This window comes from Chenopodium quinoa, unplaced genomic scaffold (genome assembly GCF_001683475.1).
Source record: "Chenopodium quinoa cultivar QQ74 unplaced genomic scaffold, ASM168347v1, whole genome shotgun sequence".
Taxonomy (NCBI): Eukaryota; Viridiplantae; Streptophyta; class Magnoliopsida; order Caryophyllales; family Amaranthaceae; genus Chenopodium; species Chenopodium quinoa.
In genome coordinates this window covers 391,650-416,860 of record NW_018742899.1, presented here as the reverse complement: position 1 = coordinate 416,860, position 25,211 = coordinate 391,650, and the positions used below count along the sequence as shown (strand labels likewise).

General features: G+C 35.0%; 1 protein-coding gene across 6 annotated transcripts; it reads left to right on the top strand.

Annotated features, from left to right (window-relative positions):
- Positions 1–29: 29 nt before the first annotated feature.
- LOC110727049 (glutamyl-tRNA(Gln) amidotransferase subunit B, chloroplastic/mitochondrial-like) lies at positions 30–24,308 on the top strand. 6 transcript variants are annotated; one of them, XR_002512455.1, is made up of 15 exons: positions 5,358–5,481; positions 9,477–10,156; positions 10,748–10,957; positions 11,765–11,905; positions 12,011–12,214; positions 12,938–13,135; positions 14,488–14,556; positions 15,457–15,573; positions 22,249–22,345; positions 22,517–22,579; positions 22,668–22,745; positions 22,847–23,520; positions 23,625–23,762; positions 23,844–23,924; positions 24,003–24,307. XR_002512455.1 is itself a non-coding variant. In XM_021906584.1 (10 exons), exons 2-9 carry the CDS (start codon positions 9,527–9,529, stop codon positions 15,768–15,770), a joined length of 1,650 nt encoding a protein of 549 aa, XP_021762276.1. In that variant the 5' UTR covers positions 30–321; positions 9,477–9,526; the 3' UTR covers positions 15,771–15,783; positions 15,927–16,240. The 6 variants fall into 6 exon arrangements, 3 of the variants coding, with proteins under 3 accessions (XP_021762276.1, XP_021762278.1, XP_021762275.1); XR_002512454.1 differs by having other exon boundaries at positions 23,625–23,924; positions 24,003–24,308; XR_002512456.1 differs by lacking the exon at positions 22,668–22,745 and having other exon boundaries at positions 23,625–23,924.
- The last annotated feature ends 903 nt before the right edge of the window (positions 24,309–25,211 follow it).

Below are 25,211 nucleotides of genomic sequence, written 5' to 3'. Positions count from 1 at the left end.
AACAAAAATTAAATTAGAATGAGCTCAAAGCCTATAACCATTAACCAATTGACCATTGATGTTATCTAGATTTGACAAAGAGAATATGTGCGGGTCTTTAAACACCTTGGTTCTCCGGTGAAACTGCACCTCTCTATCTCCTCCATTGAAGCGTGCTCTAACTTCTCCATTAAAGCTGCTTCCGAGCTTTCTTTCCCTTATTTACTTCCACTTTGAAGCTTTTCACCGTTGCACCTCTCTCTCTCCTCCATTGTAGCTACTCTGAGTTCTCCATTGAAGTGACTCCTGAGCTTTTTCTCTCTCATTGAAGCTGCTTCTGAGGTAAGATGTTTTTTCATTTTTATATTACCACCGACAATTAATTGTACAATGTGGGATTTAATTTCATGCTATTATCAATTTAATTGTCAGTATAGTCAATTTAGGGTTCTTCTAAGGTGGAATATTGAACTATTGGTTGTAATTGCTAATGTTATTTGAGCTTCTAACGAGCGATTTTGTTGCCAGTATTTTGTTATTTGCTATTTATGTTCAAATTCTTAAGTGAGAAGATAAGTGGGTGAGAAAATTTAATTAATTAGGATGACAATACTCAACTGTTTGTCATATTGAATTATAATTTCGTTGATGTCGTAGTGAAATTCGACTGTACAAGTGTTGAATAAATTACACTTGTACATTCGAATTTCGCTACGTACACTTGTACATTCGAATTTCGCTACGTACACTTGTACATTCGAATTTCGCTACGTACACTTGTATATTTTGGTGGCTCGGGGCAAAATGATAATACTTTTGTTAAATAAATTATTTGTTTTATAATTATAAATATTTATGTAATTTGTTAATTCATAAATAATTTTATGTAATTTGTTAATTACTTCATCCGTTATTTTAATTGCATTATTTACACTTTTCCACTATTCACTCACCTCTTTTGAATATCTTTTGTGATTTATCCGTTACAATATTATATTTTTAAATATCATATTTTTAAATATTTACATAATTTCATGATTAATCAATTTATGACATGGTTATGACACACACAAAATGTGCATAATTACACTTCTACGTTGGAATCCTTCTTTGACTCAACTCATTCTATAAAAGAGTATTAAATTTACTTGTCCCAATCTATAAATGAGTAATAAATAATAATCATGTTTTATAAATAATAAATTTAGCTCTTTCTTATAAAATTGAATTAAGGTTACATTAATTTTTTCTTGTTACTTATAATTAAATAATTACATGATTCAGTTCACTTTTAATAAATGTATCATGTCATAATTAAATTATCACTTCTTATCATGCTGGTAAACAAGTCATTAAATAGAATTTATCAAACAATCTAAAAATCATAATCTTCTTATAATGATGTCACCTCAATTTTCAAAGTATATAAAATACCTAATATGATACTATACGAGTATTAAAAAATTCATACATGCATACATACCAAATAAAATTATGGTGAATAGTCACAACCACTAAAAATCATCTCACTCGAATTCTCCTATATCGTAAGAATAATTATTGTCAAAATAAAATTGCATAATTAAAATATTCTAAGCCTAAAACAAGAAAAAACCTTCTCATGTGAAAAATAAATACTTGTAGGAAAACTTCTGAAACGACTACTATCATCAGTAACACATACACATCTAAATCCCTTCATTTAAAGTGGAATCTCGATTTTGATAACTTTGATATAAATAATTCCTATAAAAAAATAACATTCATTAAGATATCTTTATTTAACTACAATTATAATAAATTCAGACATTTAATGCAAGAAAAATGATCCCTCTATTTTTTAAAGTGCACATCACTTTAATCGGCATAATTTTTAGGAGATTGACTTGAATTCATAAATAATATGCACAAAAAAATTGATACATTGTATAAAATTTCATAGTATCAACTAATTATAATAAATATACGATCAAAATTATTAAAGGTAATTTATGTATCAACAAAAATGTATATTAAAGTGTTTCAATTACTTTAGGATGATTTTTTTTTTTTGACAAAAACTTTAGGATGATTAATTTTGTAGGGTACCCCTCCGTTTCTTTTTATTGGTTATTATCATATTTTAAATACTATTCATAATACTTCCTCCGTTTCTTTTTATTGGTTATGTTTAGATTTTAAACATTATTCATAATACTCCCTCCGTCCCAAAATATATGAGACGTTGGACTTTTTTCACTATTCATGTATTAGTTTTGATCATAATTTTTTACTAACATAATAAAACATATTTTATCATAAAATATGTTGTTAAATAGGTATATATATAAAGTTTCAAAATATAATTTTTAAAATAATTTTCATTAATATTTAATTATATACAAATAAAGTCAAAGTAGTGCATTGACATGTGTGCAATGTTGACTGTGTCATGTATTCTGAGATAGAGAGAGTATTAGATAATCTTCAAATTTACTCACAAAAGTAAAAGAGTCAGGTGAGATTTTGATTCATCTCAATCGTTATAACTTTAAAAAGTATGCAATGAATAATAATCAGATAGGTGTATTGACAAATGTGTAAAAGTCAAAACGTATCTAATAAAAGGGACAAAGGGAGTGTTATACTTTAGATATAGGGTAATTTTGTAAAAATTTAAGAAAATTTTACCAACAACTACCATTATAATGACTACTTTGAGAACAATAACTACCATTTATTTTTTTTTTTATTTTTTTTTAAAAAAAATCTAAAAAAATCTACCACAAAAACCTTGAGTAACACAAGTACATTTTATTTCTTGGCAATAATCTCCAATTGAGGGGGCTAAAAAATCGGCTGTTTCGACGACGAGGGAAGGGAGGAGGGGCGGTTTCATCAACCTGAAAAAGGGAGGGGCTATTTTTGGGATGGGGGAAGGGGGGTGGTTTCGATGGTGTAGGTGGGTCGCCCGAGTGGTTTTAGGGGTAGGGAGGGGCCGACCGGTTGTTATCGGTTGTTAGGGGAGGCGGGCGGTCGAATTTCGGTCAAGCTGGGGGTTAGGGCTAAGGGGAGGAAGGATGGTGGCTGGGAAGGGTTTTTAATTATTTTTTTTCTTGTTTTACAAAAAAAATTTGGACCAATTATGTTGCGACACATCACACATGGCTTTTACAAAATAATATTCACCCTTTAATCGACCTAGTGGAAGAAAATCAACCCAAAAGTTCATAGTGCTCCCTAATAAATATAAGTTGGGATTATTGAGAGTAAATCACTGAAAGTTCGGATTAATAAATTAAAGTGAATTTTTCTAAAAAATAAAACTTAGATTTTGGAAGCACCCAATATAATAGATCGAAAAGCGAAGACAAGTCGAATTCAGGGTTAATTGGAGGATGAAATGGAGTCGTTTGACTCTTGGAATTGCCCTTTTTAATCTCTTTAGTTTTAATAAAAAGGTGTTCCTTTAATGGAAGTGGTGTTACTTATGTTTGTTGGGAGATGTAGCAAAATTTCAATTTCAGATTTACATAAACCCTTGTTGAAGGAGGATGGTAGTAGGTGTTGTTAAACCCATTTGTATGAGAATATATACTCCCCACGTCCCACAATATAGTTTTTGTTTTCCTATTTTAGAGACCCAAAATTTTGTTCCTATTTCTATTTTTGAATAGTATGTAAAGACCATTATACCCTTATTTATTGACTTTATTCATTGAACTTCCTAATTTACCCTTAACTTATCCACTTGCATTGTACTTTTTTCACTTCCTCTCTCTAACTTTTTTCTATAATTGTACTTTTCACTTTTTTCCCCTTAAATTATCCACTTGCCTTGTAATTTTGTCTAGCTTTTTTCTACTTCTCCTCCCATTTCTTAAATTCCGTGAAAAAAACACAATATGAACTATATTATGGGATGGAGGGAGTATAAGATATGGTTTTGTCAGATCGCAAGAAATGTGATTGACATGTATGAAGCATAGATTCCAAGAAAATTTTATCCATTTGAATTATTGGGGTCCCTTAGGGTAAGGCATACTGATTTTTGAGTTGTCTCCGTCATTTCAGCAACATTCATAGACTTTTAGTTGTATGTTAGAAAATACCTTGCACAAGACGAAACATCATCACCATCTTCCCTTATTCTATCAATAGTCCCATCGCATGTTTAAATGTATATTGGTAAGCCTTATATGCGTTGTCATCACTCGTTGTAATAGCTAAAAGGTAAATATCGTTAATGACCTTAATTAGTATTGTGTAAGGGCTTCTTATGCCAATAGTAACTTATGTTACTTTACTATTCTTTCGTTTGTTGTAAACTTAGTTTAATTAATGTAATTTCAGTTTTTTTTTTTTTTTAAAAAAAAAAAAATCTAAAAACTTACAAAGAATTGATACAAGCTTTGGTGTATGGAAATATAAAAAACTAGGTTAGGTCTCGTGCCATGCACGACAATTTTAAGAAATTAATATCAACTTTTCAATATAATTGGTCATTTTACAACAATAAAACAAAAAATCTAAAAATACTATGGACAATCTTTGATTAAAATATGAAAGATAAGTGGATATATCTAATAAGTATAAATTGAATAATTTGATATTCTTAAATACAAAGTAATAAAATCGTCTATTAAGTAATTGAAATATTGATGTGTAGATATTGTATTCAAATATATAATTATACATAGTATCAACATGTTTTGGATGAGGGCAATAAATAATACTGTAGTATTGATCTTCATGAGATTTTTGTGTATGTTTATATTAATATTATGAAGTATAGTCTAACTAATTTTTATATATTAAGGTAGAAAAATAGTAATGTTTCTATAAATAAAATAAAATAATTTAATATAGTAACTCATTTTCACTTAGAGAAGGGAAAGAGCGTGGTTATTATCATTCAAGGGATAGTAAATGTATATGCACTACTCTATTGTGAATTCTAATCAATAAATAAACAACTTTAGGGGAAAAAAAATATAAATACTCTCGTGTAGTAAATCATTATATGTCGCAAATCATATTAATATTTTCTATTATAGTCATAAATGTTTGTGTGAAAAGGTAAATCAAATATTTTATATTTAAAGTAATTATCTTTGTTATTAACATATATAATAAAATATTTTCGTATAAGATTTTATTCTATGATAACTTTTTTTAAAAATAAAATAAAATTAAGGAGATACAAAATTATACGTGTCATTGCTAGTATGTCTTTTAGTATATAATTATATATTATTATTATTATTATTATTGACATTTAAAACATGTTTACTTAAAACCTTTATAAAGTCCACCTATCTCATAATTAAACGATCATATAAAGATCCGCCCCATTTATTTATCAGACCCATATTATAACTATGGCGGGTCATGGCTTTGAAAGGCCTCCATTCCTATTTCCTACCTCTCTGAGTTATTTCATTGAAGCGCACTCAACGTTATCCATTGAAGCGTTCTCAGTTGAATCTAATTCTTGTATCCCCCATTGAAGCAGCTTCTAAGGTAAGTTGTTTGTTGTTATCATCGCATCAATTTCACAAGGGTTTATATTTAATCTAATCTAATTTAATTATCAGTGCTTTAAGTTTAGGGTTCATAAATTCTTAGATTATGAAACATCATAACCAAAAGAAAAGAGAATTATGAGCGTAATTTAATTATTGAATCAATAAATATCCCTAAAATTATGTAGTTTTCGAGATAATTCAATATGAAATTAAATCTCTTTTTCCTGGGCCTAGGGCGGCCGCCCCTCCTGCCCTGCCTCAGGGACGGGCCTGCAAGTGTATAGTTCCTTGATTGACTCTTTCACATTTAGTGGGTTAAGTTAAAAATACTCACAATTGATGTTCAAGTTAAAAGTACCTTCAACTCTTCATTTTGTTCAATGTACCAATTTTCAGATACCCGGCACTCGGTCAAGGGTATGTATTTGTTGCTAGGCACTAGGCAGTTTAATTACATTTATCCTGACATTTCCATTATTTTGAACCACCTATCTTTACTGAAACATGATGAAATGGAGATGGAAGGAGATCAGAAAGTTATTTTAGAGTCTTTAAATGGTTTTGAGATTATAATATTAAAAGGAATCATCAACCTAAAATGTTTGTAAGTATATTTGTAACTTGCAATGCACATATAAAAGATAGAACTTGTTCACACATCTCTGAAGTTTTAAGCTTTGATGTGAATTGTATCATTTTTATGTACCCGACATTCATACCCATTTTTTATTAGCATAGATTAAGACTTTGAGGAAGTATAGAAGGTAAAATGTTTCCATTCAGTGTTTAATGATATAGCCTAAGAAAGTTATCTGATGCCATATGATGGGAATCATGGGATATTGTGAAAGATTTTTTTTATTTTTGGAAAGAAGACATTATTTTGACTTAATGACTGTGTATAGTTATCTTACGGGAGGAGATTATTTAGATAGGGTGAACCAGTCTCTGCGACTCTGCCCTTATTTTCCTCTTTGTGATCGAGGATTGTTTATTAGTATTTGATCAAGCTCTTTTCATATTAGTGTATTGTATATTGCTGTTCTTTCTTTGCTAGGAGTGGAACAAGATGTACCTTGTATATTTGGATAAGATTGTCAAAAGGGTTAGAAGCTTCCCAAAAAGCTACTTTCTCCATTTTGGATGCATTTCCCTAATCTGAAAATTTCATATTAATTGCTCATAATCTTTTCCAGTAATTGTCTCTCTTTATCTCTTTCCTCATCACACGAGCCCGTCTTTTTATCTTCACATGGACTCCTTAATTGTTGTGCCTTTTCCCCATGCAGCGATTAATATAAGCAGGGGAAGTATATTTTTGTAATAGTTGTGAATAGGGTTGAGAGCATGCATAGGAATTTCTCATGGGTTTCTTTTGCCAACAAGAAAGTTACACATATTGAAAAAATCTGTACTAAGAGAATTGGGGGTTTAAATTTTAAATATTTGCACCTTGCCTTATATTATCACAACTGTGAAGCACATTGGGTTTTTGTGTTACATAGGGTACCTCATCAATCAATCAATAAAAGCCTTAATTCCATAAGTGGGATTGGTTAACATGAACCAAGTTTGATTATTCCGTTAAGTCATCGACATAAATCTTCCTCCTCCATCCCTTACGATCCAATGCTTCATCCTCATGCACATCCATACACTTCATATCCTTCCTAACTCCTTCCAACCAAGTCATTTTCGGTCTCCCTCTCCCTCGTTTAACCCCTCCATGGTCCTACTCTTCCACTCTTTGCACCGGTGCACCCTCGGGTCTCCGTCTTACATGCCCAAACCAACGCAGGCGATTTTCCCTTAGTTTATCTACAATGCCTGCCACACCTACTTTCTTGCAAATAACTTCATTTCTGATACTATCTCTTAGAATGTTCCCACACATCCACCTTAACATGCGCATTTCTGTAACCTCCATCTTTTTAATGTGCTCCTTCTTAGAAGCCCAACATTCTGTACCATAGAGCAACACTGGTCTTATGGCACTCCTATCAGCTGAAAGGGAATGCTTCGGTCACATAGCACTCCCGTGGTCGCTCTCCATTTAAGCCACCCCGATTTAATCCTTTGGGCCACGTCTTGATCAATGTCACCATTCTTCTAGATGATCGACCCTAGATACTTAAAACATTCACTCATGGTCAAATCCTTTCCAACTAAACTCACCACTTCATTGCTTGTCCCCCTTTGAGTACCAAAACGATATACCAAATACTCAGTCTTACTCCGACTTAGCTTAAACCCTCTAAATTCCAACCTTTGCCTCCATTGCTCCAACTTAGCATTAATCCCATCCTTAGTTTCATCCACTAAAACGATATCATCTGCGAACAACATACACCATGGAACCTCATTTTGAATTGGGTTAGTTACTTTATCTAGAACCGTTGCAAAAAGAAAAGGGCTTAATGCAGACCCTTGATGCAATCCGATTGTAATAGGGAAATCTTTTGTCAACCCTTCACATGTCCTCACATTTGTTGACACATCCCGATACATATCCTTAACCAGATCCACGTACCTTCGTGGGATACCTTTCTTCAACATTGCCCACTAAAGTACCTCTCTTGGCACCTTGTCATAAGCCTTCTCTAAATCAATAAAGATCATATGGAGATCCTTCTTCTTTACCCTATAAAACTCCATCATTTGTCTTATCAAATGGATTGCTTCCATAGTAGATCTCCCCGGCATAAAACCAAACTGGTTATCCGAAATGCTTGTGCATGCTCTCAACCTATGTTCAATCACCCTTTCCCACAACTTCATAGTGTGGCTCATAAGCTTGATCCCTCGATAATTAGAACAATCTTGAGCGTCTCCTTTGTTTTTATAGACCGTGACCAAGGTGCTCTTCCTCCAATCTTGGGGGATCCTTGTAGTCGTCCATATCTTGTTGAAAAAGTCTGATTAACCAATCAATACCAATCTTACCCAAACACCTCCACACCATTGGTACACCATCAGGGCCAACCGCTTTCTTAGGCTTCATCTTCTTCAGTGCAATCTCCATCTCTACTCTCCTAATCCTCCACACATACTCCATGTTGATTTCTTCATCACACACGGAGGTATCTCCTATCACAACTCCATTACTTCCATTAAACAGTTCATCGAAGTACCCCTTTAACCTATCCTTGATGTCCTCCTCTTGTACTAGGACCATGAGGTAAATAAATCTATGAGATGGATTCAAAGGGGCTATAATAACCTTAAGACCTAATACTGTAAAGAGGGGTTTTCTTGATCCAAGGGAGGTTTTTGCACATTTGCTCAGCTACAAGCTATTTTAGAACCGACATGTAAGGTGGAAGGCTTTTAGGCTTATTTGGGATTCTTTCCTTTTTAAATATAGACTTATGATGTCATATGTGTTTAAATAAGAGTTTCTGACCGGAAGCAGTTTTAGGTGGGTATTTAGATTTATTATAGATAGCAGCTTCTGTAATGCTGTCTGCTGTGAATGTGATGAAAAATGTTGGCACATTACACACCTATTCTATTAGTGTAACTGGTCACTATCATTTTGTCCGTGAAATCAAAGGATGGCTTAAGCTGTTAAGCTTAAATTCTTGGTAGTTGACTTAGAAGCATCTCCAATGTCAAATCTTAGTAAGAAATAGACGTGGGATTAGGTTTAGAAGAAATGTACACTTGTACAGTGTGCTAACAGAAATGGGAAAATTTTCCATATCAGAGTAGTCCTCATATTTTCTTGCAGATATATAAGTTAATTTAAAATCCAGTCTTGGATTGAAGGTGGCTTTGTTTCTGTATGAAGAGGAGAATCGTTGGAATGATGTATGATTTAGGGTCTTCAGTTTTTATTGTTCATGTTCAAATTGTTCTTTCAGGGTATTTTAAGATTGATGCAGGTCTCTTTCTGCTGTCAGTGCTTACATACTTAGTTTTGTTGCAATTTTATACCCAATTATCAGTTAGTAGTATTACTAATGTAAGTCTTCTTTGCTTCTATCGCAGACTCAAATTTTGTTCTATTGATGTTGAAGTTGATGTAATCAATCAGTAAGATGACATCTGTATTGTTTAGAGGGTTGCAAATTCGTCCTCTGTGTATTTATCCATTTTCTCTGTTGACTAAAAAAGCGGGTGTTTTATACTGCACATCTAATAACTTACATACCCAAAGTGTAACAACACAAGATAAACCAAAGTCACAGTCAAAAGTTGTAGCTCGAAACCACAACAAAACACTTGACAAATTATTGACAGACTATGAAGCAATCATTGGTATAGAAACCCATGTGCAGCTCTCCACTGTTACCAAGGCCTTTTGCGGATGTGATTACAATTATGGTTCAGAACCGAACACCAATATTTGCCCTGTTTGCATGGGCTTGCCTGGTGCCTTACCGGTTTTGAATTCCAAAGTGATTGAGTGTGCAGTGAAACTTGGCCTTGCGCTCAATTGCAAGCTGTCCTTAAATTCAAAGTTTGACAGGAAGCAATATTTTTATCCTGATTTGCCGAAGGGGTACCAGATCTCTCAGTTCGATATTCCCATAGCGACTAGTGGCTATATTGACTTGGATCTCCCACTTGAGTATGGTGGTGGACATAGGAAATTTGGAATAACTCGAGTCCATATGGAAGAGGATGCAGGGAAACTACTCCATACAGACGGTGGAAGTCATTCTCAGGTACTTGCTTCATCATTTTTGGGAATCTCATATTTGCTAGCTTGTTACAAGTAAAGATCTCTTATTAAAACAATTCTATGTTTAAAGTAGTATGAGAAATTCCTTGGCACATGTAAATGCTCACTATTCATGGGGTTTTCACTGCAATTTAGTTGGAACATGTAAATACTCACTCTTCACTGGGTTTTCACTGTCTCCCTACTTGCTCAGCCTTGATTTCACTTTTTACCAATAGATTTTGGTCCCGTTCCATCCTAAAATTAGTTAAGAGAATCCTCTCTGTTTCTGGCTCTTTTCAAAGAAATTTTCATTGTCTCATTGGCACAAAATGTTGATGTCATTGTAGGGTATACCAAAATTTTACCAGCCTCTGGAATGTAAAAATTATTGATGAGCAATGCGGGGGTCATGAACATATAAATTTTTATTTATTTATTTATTTATCATTATTTTTTTATTTTTTTTTGAGGTTTTTTGTACTAAACCATGTGATGTGAAGCCAAGTCCAGATTGAAAATTTTCAGTGCATGAGTTACAATGCTCTTTTTAATATATAGATTGCTGGGGTTTAATGCTACTTGCCTTCTGCAGGTTGATTTAAATAGGGCTGGAGTACCTTTACTCGAGATTGTCTCTGAACCTGATATGAGAAGTGGTATAGAAGCTGCAGAATATGGTGCAGAATTGCAGAGATTAGTTAGGTACTTGGGTGTGAGCAATGGTAACATGCAAGAAGGTTCATTGCGCTGTGATGTTAATATATCAGTCCGTCCAAGAGGGCAAGCTGAGTTTGGTACAAAGGTAAAAAAAAATTGGACTCTTTTCCTCACTCTACGTGAGATTCTTAGGTGCCTGATACTCTCTGTGTACGTGCTATTAAAATTATGCATTAGAAGCACAGTATCGCAATTAGTTGGTGATTTTTTTATCATCAAGCTGCTTGGCCCAGGGTTTCAGAATTTGCTCATTAACATACAAAATGCCCAATCGGATCTGTTGACCAAATTTGCGAATCACAATAGATCTTGGTGGGATAGAAAGAAAATATTAATTTCAAAATAGAAAGAGAGTTTTTTTTTTTTTTAAATAGTTTTGAAACATATTTACTCGTAGGTCTGGATAATGAAACATGGTTTTCCTTATCAATTTTATAGTTGTTAATAGCATATAATTAGACCAATTGATTTACATTCCACTAGGATACACGATTCTCATTAACATATTTGTTTCTACATGATTGTCCCGTACTCTTGTATTATAATTGTCAACTGAAATGGAGAGTAAGATATTCATTTTTTATAATTTTTTTTTTTTTTTTTTTTTTTTTGGGGGGGGGGGGGTGGGGGTGGGGGGATGTGTGGGCTTGGTTTGGAATTGATGGAGTAATCACATAATGATATGTACTTTGGGAATTTACATTAAGTTGCCTGTTGATAGACTTGATTATGACACCTGAATCCTGATTAAACAAATTTGACAATGTCTGATAAAATGTTTGATAATTACATTTCTTCAAAAAAAATTATATATAAATGGTTTGATAGGTACATTTTTTAATTATGTTTTTTTTAATCATAGACTGAATTTTTTTCCAAATTTTACTGGCAGGTTGAAATAAAAAATTTGAACTCATTTTCAGCTATAAGTAGGGCCATTGATTATGAGATCACAAGACAAGTGCAACTGCATAACCAAGGACTAGGTGACCAAATTGTACAAGAGACTCGTCTTTGGGAGGATGGTGCTCAGGTTATTGCCGCATGTTGCTCCCCTATTAGTTATTGAATAGAAGTAAGAATGTTATTCATCTGTGTTCTTTTTCTAATCAATTCCTATATCATGTCTCCCTGCTAGAAAACAGTAACTATGAGAAAGAAGGAAGGGCTTGCTGATTACCGGTATTTCCCAGAGCCAGACCTTCCTGAAGTAACTTTGACAAAGGAATATATTGAGGATATTCGTGGTTCTTTGCCAGAAATTCCTGAGTTGAAGAGACGACGGTATGAACAAATGGGATTAAGCATGCAGGATGTGCTTTTTCTCGCCAATGATGTACATGTAAGTTCTCTGATGCATTAATTTCACTACTGAGCTGTTTGTCATTACTTTTGTGAGTCTTCATTAATGGTTTACACCAAATCTAGCTACATCTACTGGTTCTTGATCACTCAAATTGCTTATGTATCAAGATTATCAACATAGATAAGCGGATTAAGTGCACAACAACCTCTGAAGCATGTAATTTCGGATCAATTTTAAATTTTCCTTTCTAGAATTGGGGTTACAATCGAAGTTTTATAAAAAAAAAAGAAGTGCAATGGCTATAACTCAAATTCCTGAAAGATGTAGGCTACACTTCCATTGCTGTAAAACATTGAAGGTATAATAGGAATGTGCAAACTCTCTTATAAGAAAATCACAGGATATACTTCATTAAAATCACACAATCTTCAAGACTATTTTGATTTGCTGGAGTATATCTTCACTGAAATCACAAGGGCATGACATGTACAATTTGCAATGTTTATTAATCTACATACCTAATCTATCTGGCGATTAAAAGGCTCTTTATTTATTTAGTTATTATTTTTATTATGCTTCTCTGTAATTTATCCAAAAGTTTGAAGCATGTAAACTACTCAGAAATCTTATTTTGTACAGTATGTCTAAAGCATTAACTTTCCTTTGATCAATTTTCTGCTGCCTAAAATGTTTATAAATTTCAGTATCTTATCCATTGCTCTTAACGGCCGTAATTCTTATATCTGAATGGGTTCTCAGGTTGCAGAATTTTTTGATGCAACCCTATCTAAAGGTGCTGACATGAAGCTAGCTGCTAACTGGATAATGGGTGATGTTGCAGCATACATGAAGAATGAAAAGGTGTCCATAAATGAGATTAAGCTTACTCCTGATGAGTTGGCTGAATTGATTGATTCTATCAAAACTGGGACAATTAGTGGCAAAATTGGCAAAGAGGTGCGTTTTGTTATGCTGTTAGTGTACCTGTTGGAGCTTGACAGGCTTTTTTCATCACTGCAGAGGACTTTATATAGCATGTCTTGCAGAGTTGCAGCTTTCTCAACAAAATGCCATCAATTCTGCTAACTTGGTTGTTATTTTCACACTTTTTTCTCAGTGATTATGCCAAGAAAACCATGCCCACTTTCTTATCTTCTTCTGTATCAACTTGTCACTTGTCCACTAATATCCAAAAAAATGCAAGTTTCAATGATAATGTCGTAGAAGCGTGGAAGTGAACCTACTGTAATAGAACAATGACCTACTAAAATGCAATGAAGTGATGTATGGGGGAAAGAAACTTTAGGCTTTAGCTTTACAAGTTAGCTATGGGTAGCTTGGGAAAAAAGTTAGGGAGTTAGTTAAGGAAGACATTTATAAACAGAGAAGATTAGGGAGAGGGAAGTCATGTTGAATGTTGATGAGTGTTTTGCACTTTTGCTTATCTCTTAGGTAGTTGATTGGAAGAGAATCAAGCCTCTCGAATGCATTGATATCCTTCTTATTGCTGTATTCCAGTCGTTCATCAATCAGATCATCTTCTTATTCCTTCCTTATCATATTCAACTCTACATTCAGTCCATAGCTATGATAATTCATAGCATATTAGTCCTGCTGAGGTAGGGTTTTCTAGTCATAAACTTTTGGAGAGGCTTTCCAAAAGACCTGCATAGAAGTTTACTTATTGTTTGAAGGGAATCAAATATTGTAAAATCAGTAAATACACATATTGACCTATATGCTACAGTTGAGTCAAAGAGATAATGTATAGAAGTCAAAGTAAAACTATTTAACGGGACCAAAATAAAAAAGAAGTGATAAATCTAATTGGTGATGGGATAATAGATGGGATAGTGAGTTAGTGACAGACAACATACTGATTACCACTTTGATTCAATGGTCCTGTTATTTCCTTTTACTTTTCCAAGTTTGCTAAGTTTAAGGGACGTGAAATTAATGAATTCTAAGATTTCTAACCGAATCTTACCAGGATTTGTATTAGTTGCCTTTGGGCTTTACTCTTACTTTAAGCATATTGATTCTCAAAGTTCTTAATTTTGTCTCTTAAGTATGATGTTGGAATGGAAAGTAATATTTTTTTTCTTGGCCTTTTACTCTGTTATTATTGTGCCCTTTCTGTGGCAAGGAGAGATTAACTGTTCCTTTTTGATAAGAATAAGACTGAATATTAGCCTCAATTAGTGTTGCCTTTTTGGTTATCTCTGATGTTACTCTTATACGCTTTGTATGCCATGTTACTCTTATCTGCTTTGTATGGCGTTACACTTAGGCCGTTTATTGTACTGTAGATACTATTTGAGCTTATAGCCAAAGGAGGAACTGTCAAGGGTCTCATCAAGGAAAAGAATTTGGTCCAGGTAAATAGTTTTGCTTATATGTATAATTTTATTTTGAAATATGTATTTTCTCTTGATCCTTTTTTTTTTTTAAAAAATTTCCTGATGTCTTTGGGGGAGGGTGGGGAGATGATTTTGGAGGTTATGCATTGCATTGTCAGACTGTTTCAGACTGTTCGTTTCTGTGATATGAAACACATTAATCTGGTTTCTTGGTAATTTCATGTTTCCAAGAATTTTATTTTAATCTTACCCTATTGACATTAGAAATTGAGAACTTTGCTTGCCATTTTGATTGCGTACTTTAGTGCATTATCTGATCTTATTACCCTTTGCATATCTTGTGCCACTAGAAAATTGGAAATCCGAAAATGTAGTTTATAATATGAGCTAATTATATGACTGATGTGGTTAGCCAAGCTGCTGGAAAGTTTATCTTTTGAGATTCTGGCTTGATTTGCCTTTACATATTATGTCCTTGAGTTGGTCAATTTGCGTAAAAAGTTACACAAAGATCTAGTATAAGACTGATATATTGTATTAAGATGAATCAAAAGTATCATAGCCAGCTCGCCAAATGAATATTATCCTATCATTCCTATGTCTTGAGTAAAAGCCACCACCATCTATTATACTTTGATAGTAATTAGGTCCCCAAGTAAATAGCATCCTTATTTGTCAACCAGTGTATACACCAATTGTATCATATTGCTTATGATCTGCCCAACACTCTCACAAAAGGGGGAAAATCCAAGAGACGAGTCTCTGGTACTGCTGCTAGATTCACTAATTCAGTGCTCTGTTATATTAAGAGTTAGGTCCAAGAATACTGACTAGAATGCTAGTCTCTACAATTCTGCATGTCATAAACTTAACAAAATAACTTGCTATGATTTACTTCTTGCCTTGATGAACTTGCAGATTACAAATCCAGCTGAGATAGAGCAAATGATTGATAAAGTGCTTTCAGAAAATCCAAAGCAAGTTGAACAATATCGTGGAGGCAAAACAAAGCTGCAAGGTTTCTTTGCTGGCCAGGTATATCATCTTGTGTATTTGATGAAATCTTTATCCTGTTTTTTTAATCATTGGATGGTATTACGTACATTATGAACATTTGGGCTTTGTAAAAACTAGCAGTTCTGGATGTGTAGGTGATGAAAGAATCGAAAGGCAAGGCAAACCCAGGTGTTTTGAACAAGATACTCCTTGAGAAACTCAATGCCAAGAGCTGATGTTTGTACACAGGTATAAGTCAGGCCGTTTTTAGTCAGGCCATTTTTTTACTTTTAGTTTTCAAAATTACACAATACTTTCCACTTTTTGCTCCTTGTAATTGCTTTTAAATCGCAGTTCCCATTTGAGATTTACTATGTTTTCAACTCTGTTAGTGCTAGGAGTATTCTCTCGCTAAAACCATTTCTGAAGATGAATACACAGTGACACAGTAATGGGTGACAGACTTGGTTAATTATGGCTCAGCAAAGAACTATCGTGGGTTCAAGGCATTACCGCAGCCTCTTCTAGTGCGAAACCCTCTAAGTATCTTTAACCTTGAAAGTTTATTGTTACCTTTTTAGATTTTGGTTCTTGTAAAATTGAACAATAAGTCATTCAATTTAAACCAATATATATTGAAGGAATTTCACTTTTGCTCCAGCAAACTTGAGGTATCATAGTTTCTAACTACACTAGATTCAGTTGATGACACGCTAGATCTTCATTTGAGTGTTAATAGTCACTATTATATTAGGAGAATTATGGATTGTTTTCAGGTTCTATAAGCTCAAAATCAGTTACGCAGAATGATCTGTGGTTAATTACTTAATTATATGATACTCCATAATAGCTTGATAAAATGCTCCATTAGACAGTCCTTGACAAAATTAGATACTAATAAGCAACTTTCTACACCAGAATTTGAGCTCATTTCATAGTCGCTTTAAAAATTACTTTGGTTATCAACCGGCTTGCAAAATGTTAAGAAAAAGAAGCATAAATCTAGCTTCTTAACTTGCAATAAACTTTTTCATTCTAAGATGCTCATGACAGATACTCCGTACTATCATGCTTACACATTTGATGCTAGTCTTAAATTGAAATAAATCAAGCAATGCAATTAAATAGAACGATCACATTCCCTACCATATTTCACCCAATTAACATAAAGTATACAGTATTATATCTTCATTGTAATTCATACGAAGTATTAAACAATATTGTATTACGATGTAGTAATGTCATTCCCAACTCATTAGGTGGTAGGCCACGAGATGAAGGACTTTTTACCAAAGTGAGCTAATTTGGCAAAGTATTTACCAAATTGGTCTCGTGACAAAAGTATTTCCCAAACAAAGCTTCTGGTGTAAAACGCTGTCTCGGACAGCGTTTTACACCCAGATTTAAAAAAAAAAAAAATTCAAGAAGTAAAACGCTGTCTTAGACAGCATTTTACTTGTTTGACTTTTGTTGGCCAAACTTCGTATTTAATAATTTATTAAAAAAAAAATACCCCAATACTGTAAAACGCTGCCTGAGGCAGCGTTTATACGTTTAAATGAAACGCTGTCTGAGGCAGCGTTTCTTGCGGGGCATAAACCCAGATTCTGGTGCGTTTTTCACATTCTCACAACCGTATTTTACACTCTTTCTCTCACTAAAGCAACTCTCATTCTCACAAACACCGAACCACCGCTGCTGCCACCGCCGCCCCTGCCGCCGCCCAAGTGAAGGGAAGCTGTTGCTCACTCTCTCTCTCACTCACTCACTCACTCTCTAAATCCAGGTAATCCCTAAATTCGTAGTATAATTTTACATTGAATAGTTGGTAGTTTTTGTATGTTGTAGCAAAATGTGATGTAAATTGTATTAATTTGTTGCTAATTAATAAGGAAAATGTGATAAATTGTTGATAATTGTTGATGATAATGTAGTACATTATTGAAGAACAACGTAGACGAAATTGTTGATGGTAATGTGATACATAATTGACGAAAATAATGTGGTTTATTTTTGATGAAATTGTTGATGGTAATGTGGTTTATTTTTGTGAAAATAATGATGAAATTGTTGATGGTAATGCCGTACTAGTATGTTGATAGTTGTATGCAGTACTAAGAGTTAATGAAATTGGTGATGAAAATGTTGATAGTGAGTGGGCTTGTTTCATTGTTGTCATATTAGCTAAACATGTAGGTTCTTGAAATTTGATATAACTTTCCATTATCAAAGCTATGTATGCTATGCATCGTTAAATTAGGGGTTTTTTTACGTTGTTTTAGCATTCGATTATCCTTAAATGTGTTATGGTTGTTATGTAGAATATGGCTACACAAAATGTAGTGTTGTTATGCCGGTGGGGAGGTGAAATTATGTGCGATGGATCAAATGTTGAGTACAATGGAGGGAACATGGAACTTATAACACTTGAACCGAACATGACTGTGAATGATCTGATGAATGAGGTTCACAGTAGTATTGGCGGGTTGGTAGAAAGGGAGGCTATAGACACACTGTTAACTTCCAGTTGAGAACCTGTACATGCAACAAATTCCTAATATTCCACATTTCATGCTCTCATGTTCTAGCAGTGTGTGCGACTTATTCACTGTTAGAGAGGCCGTGGGTGGACCCTTTCCTGCAATCGGATGCGTATATGAACACGTATGCACCACAGTTCTGGCCTATTTTATGTCAGACCACTTGGACACAGTACGCAGGACCTAGACTCATCCCGGACGACAGCATGGTAAGAGGAAAAGGTCGACCAAAGTCAAAGTGCATATGCAATGAAATGGATGAGACTAGCCGACCTAGGACTAAATGCAGCTGCTGTCACCAACAAGGTCACAACCGCAAGACGTGCCCTGCTAGATCAACCGAAACATAAGCTTGTATTTGTTTTTAGCTATAGTAGTAGAACAGTAGATTCATGTAGTAGATGATTGTTGACGTTATGTAACATTTGTAACGCTTGGATCATGTCTATGTTATATTTCAGATTTGGTGACCTATTTTTCGACTTTGCCTTTTACCTGTGTTAGTCATGTCAATTTCATAATATAGTAATTCTGTTTTTTAATTGGTTTGGCCATATTGTTTTAAATGAACTGATATCATGGCCGGACACGATCGGATACCAGGACCACTTGACCCTTCTGTCCTTACACTGCAGGATAGTCATCGGAGTGTTGACATATAGGAGCAGACGGTAATTTCTCATGTGCCATTTCGTGTGCAGATTTGTCTTGTTTTGATGTATTCTCCAGCATTATTTACGGTTTTTAAATGAATTACCAGGGGGACATAGCGGAAATGTTGGCGTGCAGACACTTAAGGTCTGGCTGGGTAGTCCATCCACGCGTTCTTCAGTACGTCGACTGGGCTGGCTTCGGCGGTATTCATCGCGTGGGCTACAGAGAAATAGATCGAGGGCTTATCAGTGCATTAGTTGAGAGATGGAGACAGGAGACACACTCCTTCCATCTTCCTGTGGGGGAGGCGACTGTCACACTGCGGGACGTCGCGATACTCACACGCCTTCCCATACATGGGAATGCGGTGACAGGGGGCGTGGTGGTTGACCCCGCAGGTTTAGTAGGTCGGGTTCTAGGGGTTCAGCCAGAGCCAAACGAGATCAGGGGCAGCGCGCTGAGGTCGGTACGATATTTCCTTATTGTAGATGACATGGGATCCCTATTTTGTTGTGTTGGTAGAGGCCATGCCGGAACACTTGCTCGAGCATCGTGCTGAGTGGCTTGCCAGGACCCCCATGATCTATTTCGAGGTCGTGGAGAGCCACCTACCGGACCGAGTGTTGCGATAGTTCGGACTTCACCAGCCTATCTCCATGGCATGTGACACTAGTATCCGCCTCCACGGCATTGACCGTCGGGGAAAGTTGGAGACAAACTGGGCACAGGAGCATCATCAATTCATTGAGCTTAGGGACCAGCGGTTGGAGTCCGTCGTTGACGGTCACCTGTTTCAGGGTGTTATGGATCCGCGTGATCCTTACATGGTATGGTATAGGCAGATTACACGCCTTTTCTTCAACCCTACCTACACGCCACCGTCCACGCACTACCATCCAACTTATGATGTTATCAGCGGACTTGTGAGTTTATTTCATTTTCTTGTTTTCCAAAATTATTTGAAATTCTATATCATATTACTAAGTCATGGATGATTATTGCAGGCGGGGGATATGGGTGCGATGGTTGATGCACTTTCAGATGCCTTAGCAGCTGTACCCACCAGAGCCCAAGTCGAGCGGGTGCGAGATATGGGCATACATAGCTTGCAGAGATATGGCCATGGCCATCTCGTCCACCCTAGGGACGATCATGACCCCAACTCCTTCCATTCACAGTTCGATCGGACAGAGCTGTGGCGCAGGTGGTTACCATTCACAGTTCGACTTTGGACAGAGCAGTGGTGGAGGTGATACTTCGGGCTCTACACAGGCAGAGGATTACTTCATCCATAACACCGCTCTCGGCCATACCCAGGATGACTCATCGTCTTGCTAGCTGACTCCACCGTCCCGAGACCCATTCACCACCATTCGGCATTACAACAGGCGTCCGAGGCGTGTTCGTAGACGGACGGAGGACACACAGGATGGAGATCAGTTAACTCCAATACATGAGTCCGGATAATATTAGTTAGTTGATGTTTTTGTGGTACTCAGATATCTAACAATGTAGTATATAACGCTTACATTATTAATACAAGAAATGTTTTTTAAATGACTCTCTGTACAATTTGAAGTTTATTTCCCTTATTTGTCCGAATTTGAATTTTGTCAGTAAAACTAGATCTTTCATCGCCTTATATATATCAAACAACATATATTTGGTCAGCTGCACTTAAAGTGCTGTTTCACGATAGTTGTAGTGCTGTTGGGGTTGTTTCCAGTGTTTGATGGTTGTCGGTGGTGGTCAAGGTTGGTGGAAAGGTTGGGACTGGTGGTGGGAATGCTCTTGCATTGTTTAGAGTGCTTTGGATTGCGTAGGGGTGGTCGAGAGTGGCGGCCGGTGGTGGTGGGGGAGGTGGTTGATGGTGGGGCTGAGGCTGAGGCTGCTGGTGAGGGTGATGTGTAGGGGCAGCAGCAGATGGCAGGAACAACAGCAGATGGCAGAAACAGGAGCTGGCTGCTGGTGATGCAGTCCAACAGAAAAACGCTGCCTGATGGTCCACATACATACAATACGTGTATTCCATTATTTTTTTCCAAAATACATACCAACAAGTCAACTACCATAAAACGCTGTTTGAGATAGCGTTTTATGTCTTGAATTTTTTTAACAAAAATTCTGGGTGTAAAACGTTGTCCGAGACAGCATTTCACCCCATAAGCTTAGTTTGGGAAATACTTTCACCACGAGACCAATTTGGTAATTACTTTGCCATTAAAGCTCACTTTGGTAAAAAGTCCCGAGATGAATGTAAAATGGAGGGGTTTTTTTTTAAGGAAAAAAATATATACTTGTTTTTATTTAATCATTAGTTTAGTTTATTTACACACTATTGTTGTATTATTTAGGGATGAGCAAAATTATCCGAAAAACCCGAAAATTTGAACCGTAACCGATCCGAAAATTAGGGTATCCGATCTGATAACCATAATGGTTCGGGTATCCGATCCGATAATTTCTTATCGGGTATGGTTATTGGGTATCATTTTAAAATTAACGGTTATCCGATCTGATAAGCAAGTTTTTCAATTTTTTTCCTACTTAAATCTATTTATCCAAAATCTAAACTCTTACTTTACTTCATAATCACTTCATAATTTGAATGGTTAGTAATATTATTAATAATTTGGTCAACATCATATGGTATTATTGTTAATTAGTGTTAAATGATATCATAATAACTAAATTATAAAGTCTAAATTTTCATTATTGGATATCATATTAGGTACCCGATAACCGATCCGAAAATCCGGGTATCCGAAGTTTAGGTACCCGAACTTATTGGTTCGGTTCATTGATATCATTTTTAGTGTTATTGGTTATCGATTACCTGAACCGATAATGTTAATGGTACGAATACCTGACCTATGATCACCCCTAGTATTATATACACCTTATCTTTTTATTGTCCTATAATTCTCTGATTATGGATTCTTCTTACAATCATTAACGAGTGTATGATCTATAAACCCCAAAACCAGATTTATTTACACTATTGAAATAGGAGCCTATTAAAACTTTAGGTCCAAAACAGTGATCAGCGTCAATTACCAAGAGCAAGGCAGGTAATTTATCACAGTAATTTCTTACAATAAATGAACCCCTCCATCCTCTCCTTAAGAAAAAATAATTTCTTTTTACATAAAAAAAAATAAAAAAATGCAAGAAATAAATACTACTCCTCTCTAAAAAATAGTTGAAGCAAGTCAGAAACAAAATTAAAAGCAGCCCAGCTGAGGCATTCTTTTGCTCTGACTTTGACCAATAATCTTACCATTTTTGCAATCTGTAGCTTACTTTCAGGTATTTTTTTGGTCCAATTTTATTTTTATCTTACCATTTTTTTGCAAGATTATATCTTTATAGCTTACTTCAATTCCAACCAACTCCTTTATCTGGGGTTGTTTAATTTCACCTTTTCTTTGATTGGGTATATTCTATTTTCTTCATATTTACTCAATTTGGTAAGATTTACAGATCGTTAGATAGTCATTGTGAAACTGTTACTAATCAGCACTTTGGAATTCAGAATGGAACAAATAGAGTTGGGTAAAAGGAGGCGTCCGATGCATGAACAGACCGAAGGTAAATTCGACGTGGAACAAGAAATTGTAAGTTTGTAAAAGTTTAATTGAAAATTTAATTTTTGAATATGGAAATTATAATCATGAATTTTAAATTATATTAAAGGTACCAAAAATTAAATGTTGAATGAGAAGTTGGAATTGAAGTTATAATTGTGAAATGTAATTTTGGATTTTACATGGTATTTGTAATTGCAGATTGGACCAAGTGGAAATGGAATTGTTCACAACACAATTGATTTACATCCTGGACTATTTACGGTAATGCTATTTGGTTTTTTGAGTTCAACCGCACTGTATTTTGGGTAGTTGTGTTACAAAAAAAGCTGACGTAGTTGATGAATTGTAGGATAACTCGCTAAGTGTGGGTGGTTATGTGAAAGCATGAGGGCAAGTGATTAATCAATATTCTGTTGCAATGCGCAGAGTGAGTTACATGCTTTGAGTGTAAATATTTAGATGGAGTTTATGTTTTTTTTGTTTGTGTAAATGTACCCTAATGTATCCATCTTTTATAATCAATGGCAGCCCCCTAATATGAACTGTCGGGTTGAGTCATTTGGAAGAATATGCCAGAAATTTGATGAAAGGAGGACAAGATGGTGTATGTGAGATGAGATTTGGTGGACTACTACATTTGGCTTCCCATATGCATCTTCCCCGACAGTTAGTTTACTGGATAATGACGCGTATTGATCCAATTAATAGGTGCTTAATTGGTACAAATGATCAGTCGTTTCAGTTTTCCAAGAACCAAGTGCATTGGATTTTAGGATTCCCCCTTGGGGGAAAAAAAGTTCCTACAAACAAGCAATTGTTCGGGGAAGTTCGTTTGAAGGTGCAAACAATATTATTAAAGTATGGAAGATCATGGGACACCAAACCAACAATGTGGTCGGACATACACTTCAGTTGGCATTCCTCTTACACTACAGATGATGGATAGATTGGAGGGACATTTTGAGGCGCATGAGGAAGAAGAATTCAAAACGTTATTCCTAATCATTGCCCTTCAAATGATATTATGCCCTAGACTGGCATCTGACTTGTTACCGGCGTTGAGTTGCTCTATGGATTGCACAAACTATGATTGGTGTCAACTGGTTTTGTCAAAATTCATAGAGAGTGTGTCAAGTTTTGCACGACGTTTTTATGCAAATGGGTTTGCCGGTGGATGCGGTGGATGTGCAATATTTGCTGTAGTGAGTATCTAATTTCTTTGGTGGTGATTATGATATCTTCAAAAATGTTGTGAATACACTTTGATCTTTCCTATATGTAACAGCATTATTGCCCTTCGTTGCAGATATTCTATCTGGATCGCCTTGATTTGGGTCCTAATGAATGGGATATATATCCTCGAGTTAAGGCATGGAGCATGGAGTGCATTGGATATGCGGGGAAGCTAGACCGAACTATATCTGGTGACTATGGAAAAATCGGGGTAAATATAGTGAATTACCATGTTTTTAATATCTCAGTTTTATCGTCACTTGTCACACCTATTTTCATTATAATTTTGAAGTTGATAGATGTTGCATATGGCGAAAGACACCCTAAGGTAGTTAGGGACACATTTGGACCCCTGGAATCTCCAATGTATAACGTGAGTGTTGTTATGACTAGAAATATTGATGAGCTTCATCAGTACCAATATTTTTATACTAATTGAAATGCTATGTAGGATGTTTCGGAGCTTCCTGTCGGTAGAACTAGAGGTAGGCGAAGACGTCCGGACTTATTTGCTTTACGATGGGGTACGAAGCAAGTATATGAGGATACTATCACCCCCCTATACATTGAAGAATCCACCAGTACTGATGGTGTGTTGGAAAATTCAGCAACCAGTTGATTTATAATGAAACACTTTGGTTAACATGTAGTACTATTTATGCACTTTTTATCATACAACTTAATATTGTACTTTCATTTCAATGCAATCATTAAGACCTGGTATTGTGAACTATGAAATCGTTGTGTGAGTTTTACATAACCTGTGTTTGAATGTCATGGTTTTAAAGTGACCTTGCATTGGATATAGATCAAAGGGGAGTGAGATAGAGATCAATATATCTTATGATTAGCAAGAGTTTTGAGAGCATGCACCATGTACGTATAGGTAAATCTAATTTATAGCTAAATATTATTTATATACCAGTTGATCTGAAGATTTAAAAAAAAAGTAATGGATTTTGTGACCAACTTTCCATGTTGCATAGATGTCAATCATGTCATCAGGACACTTATAAAAGAACTTGCTTTGTATGCATTTTTACTCTAGCTCTTTTTTTTTTTTTTTTTTTTTTTTTTTTTTTTTCAAATGTGATTATTTAATAAAACAACTTTATATACTCGTAATTTCATAAGAAGCTCCTTAATATTTTATATTTCATGTTATTTTTCTGTACCACAAATTTATACTCCGTAGTTGTTATAAAAGAATTATTGATTTGCAATGTAGTGAAAAAAGGCAAAGGAAAATCAGTATTTAGTTATCTCTTTATTTGTATTATAGGACATTTTTGTTATTCCATTCCTGATTACTTACCAACAATAGAACAAAAATTTTTCAGGTTATATCAATATTTTGTCGAAGGTTATTTAATGTTACAATGTAGAGTAGGTCATATAAGGCTAATATTGACTTGAGAAAGAAGACATGAATAGTGAAGTAACATGTTATCATTGACTACTACTGTAAATTAATGTAGAGTGAACATAAAGCTCATGTATTTTGACAATAAGTTTTTCAAGCATCACTAATATGCTTTGAGTGATGCAACACGGCTCAGTCAGTGATGAATTAATGTAATTATTAAACCACACTCAAACACGTCTTCCGGAAACTGGACATCAAGTTAGGTTTGATATACATAGAGAGTCATAGAGATAA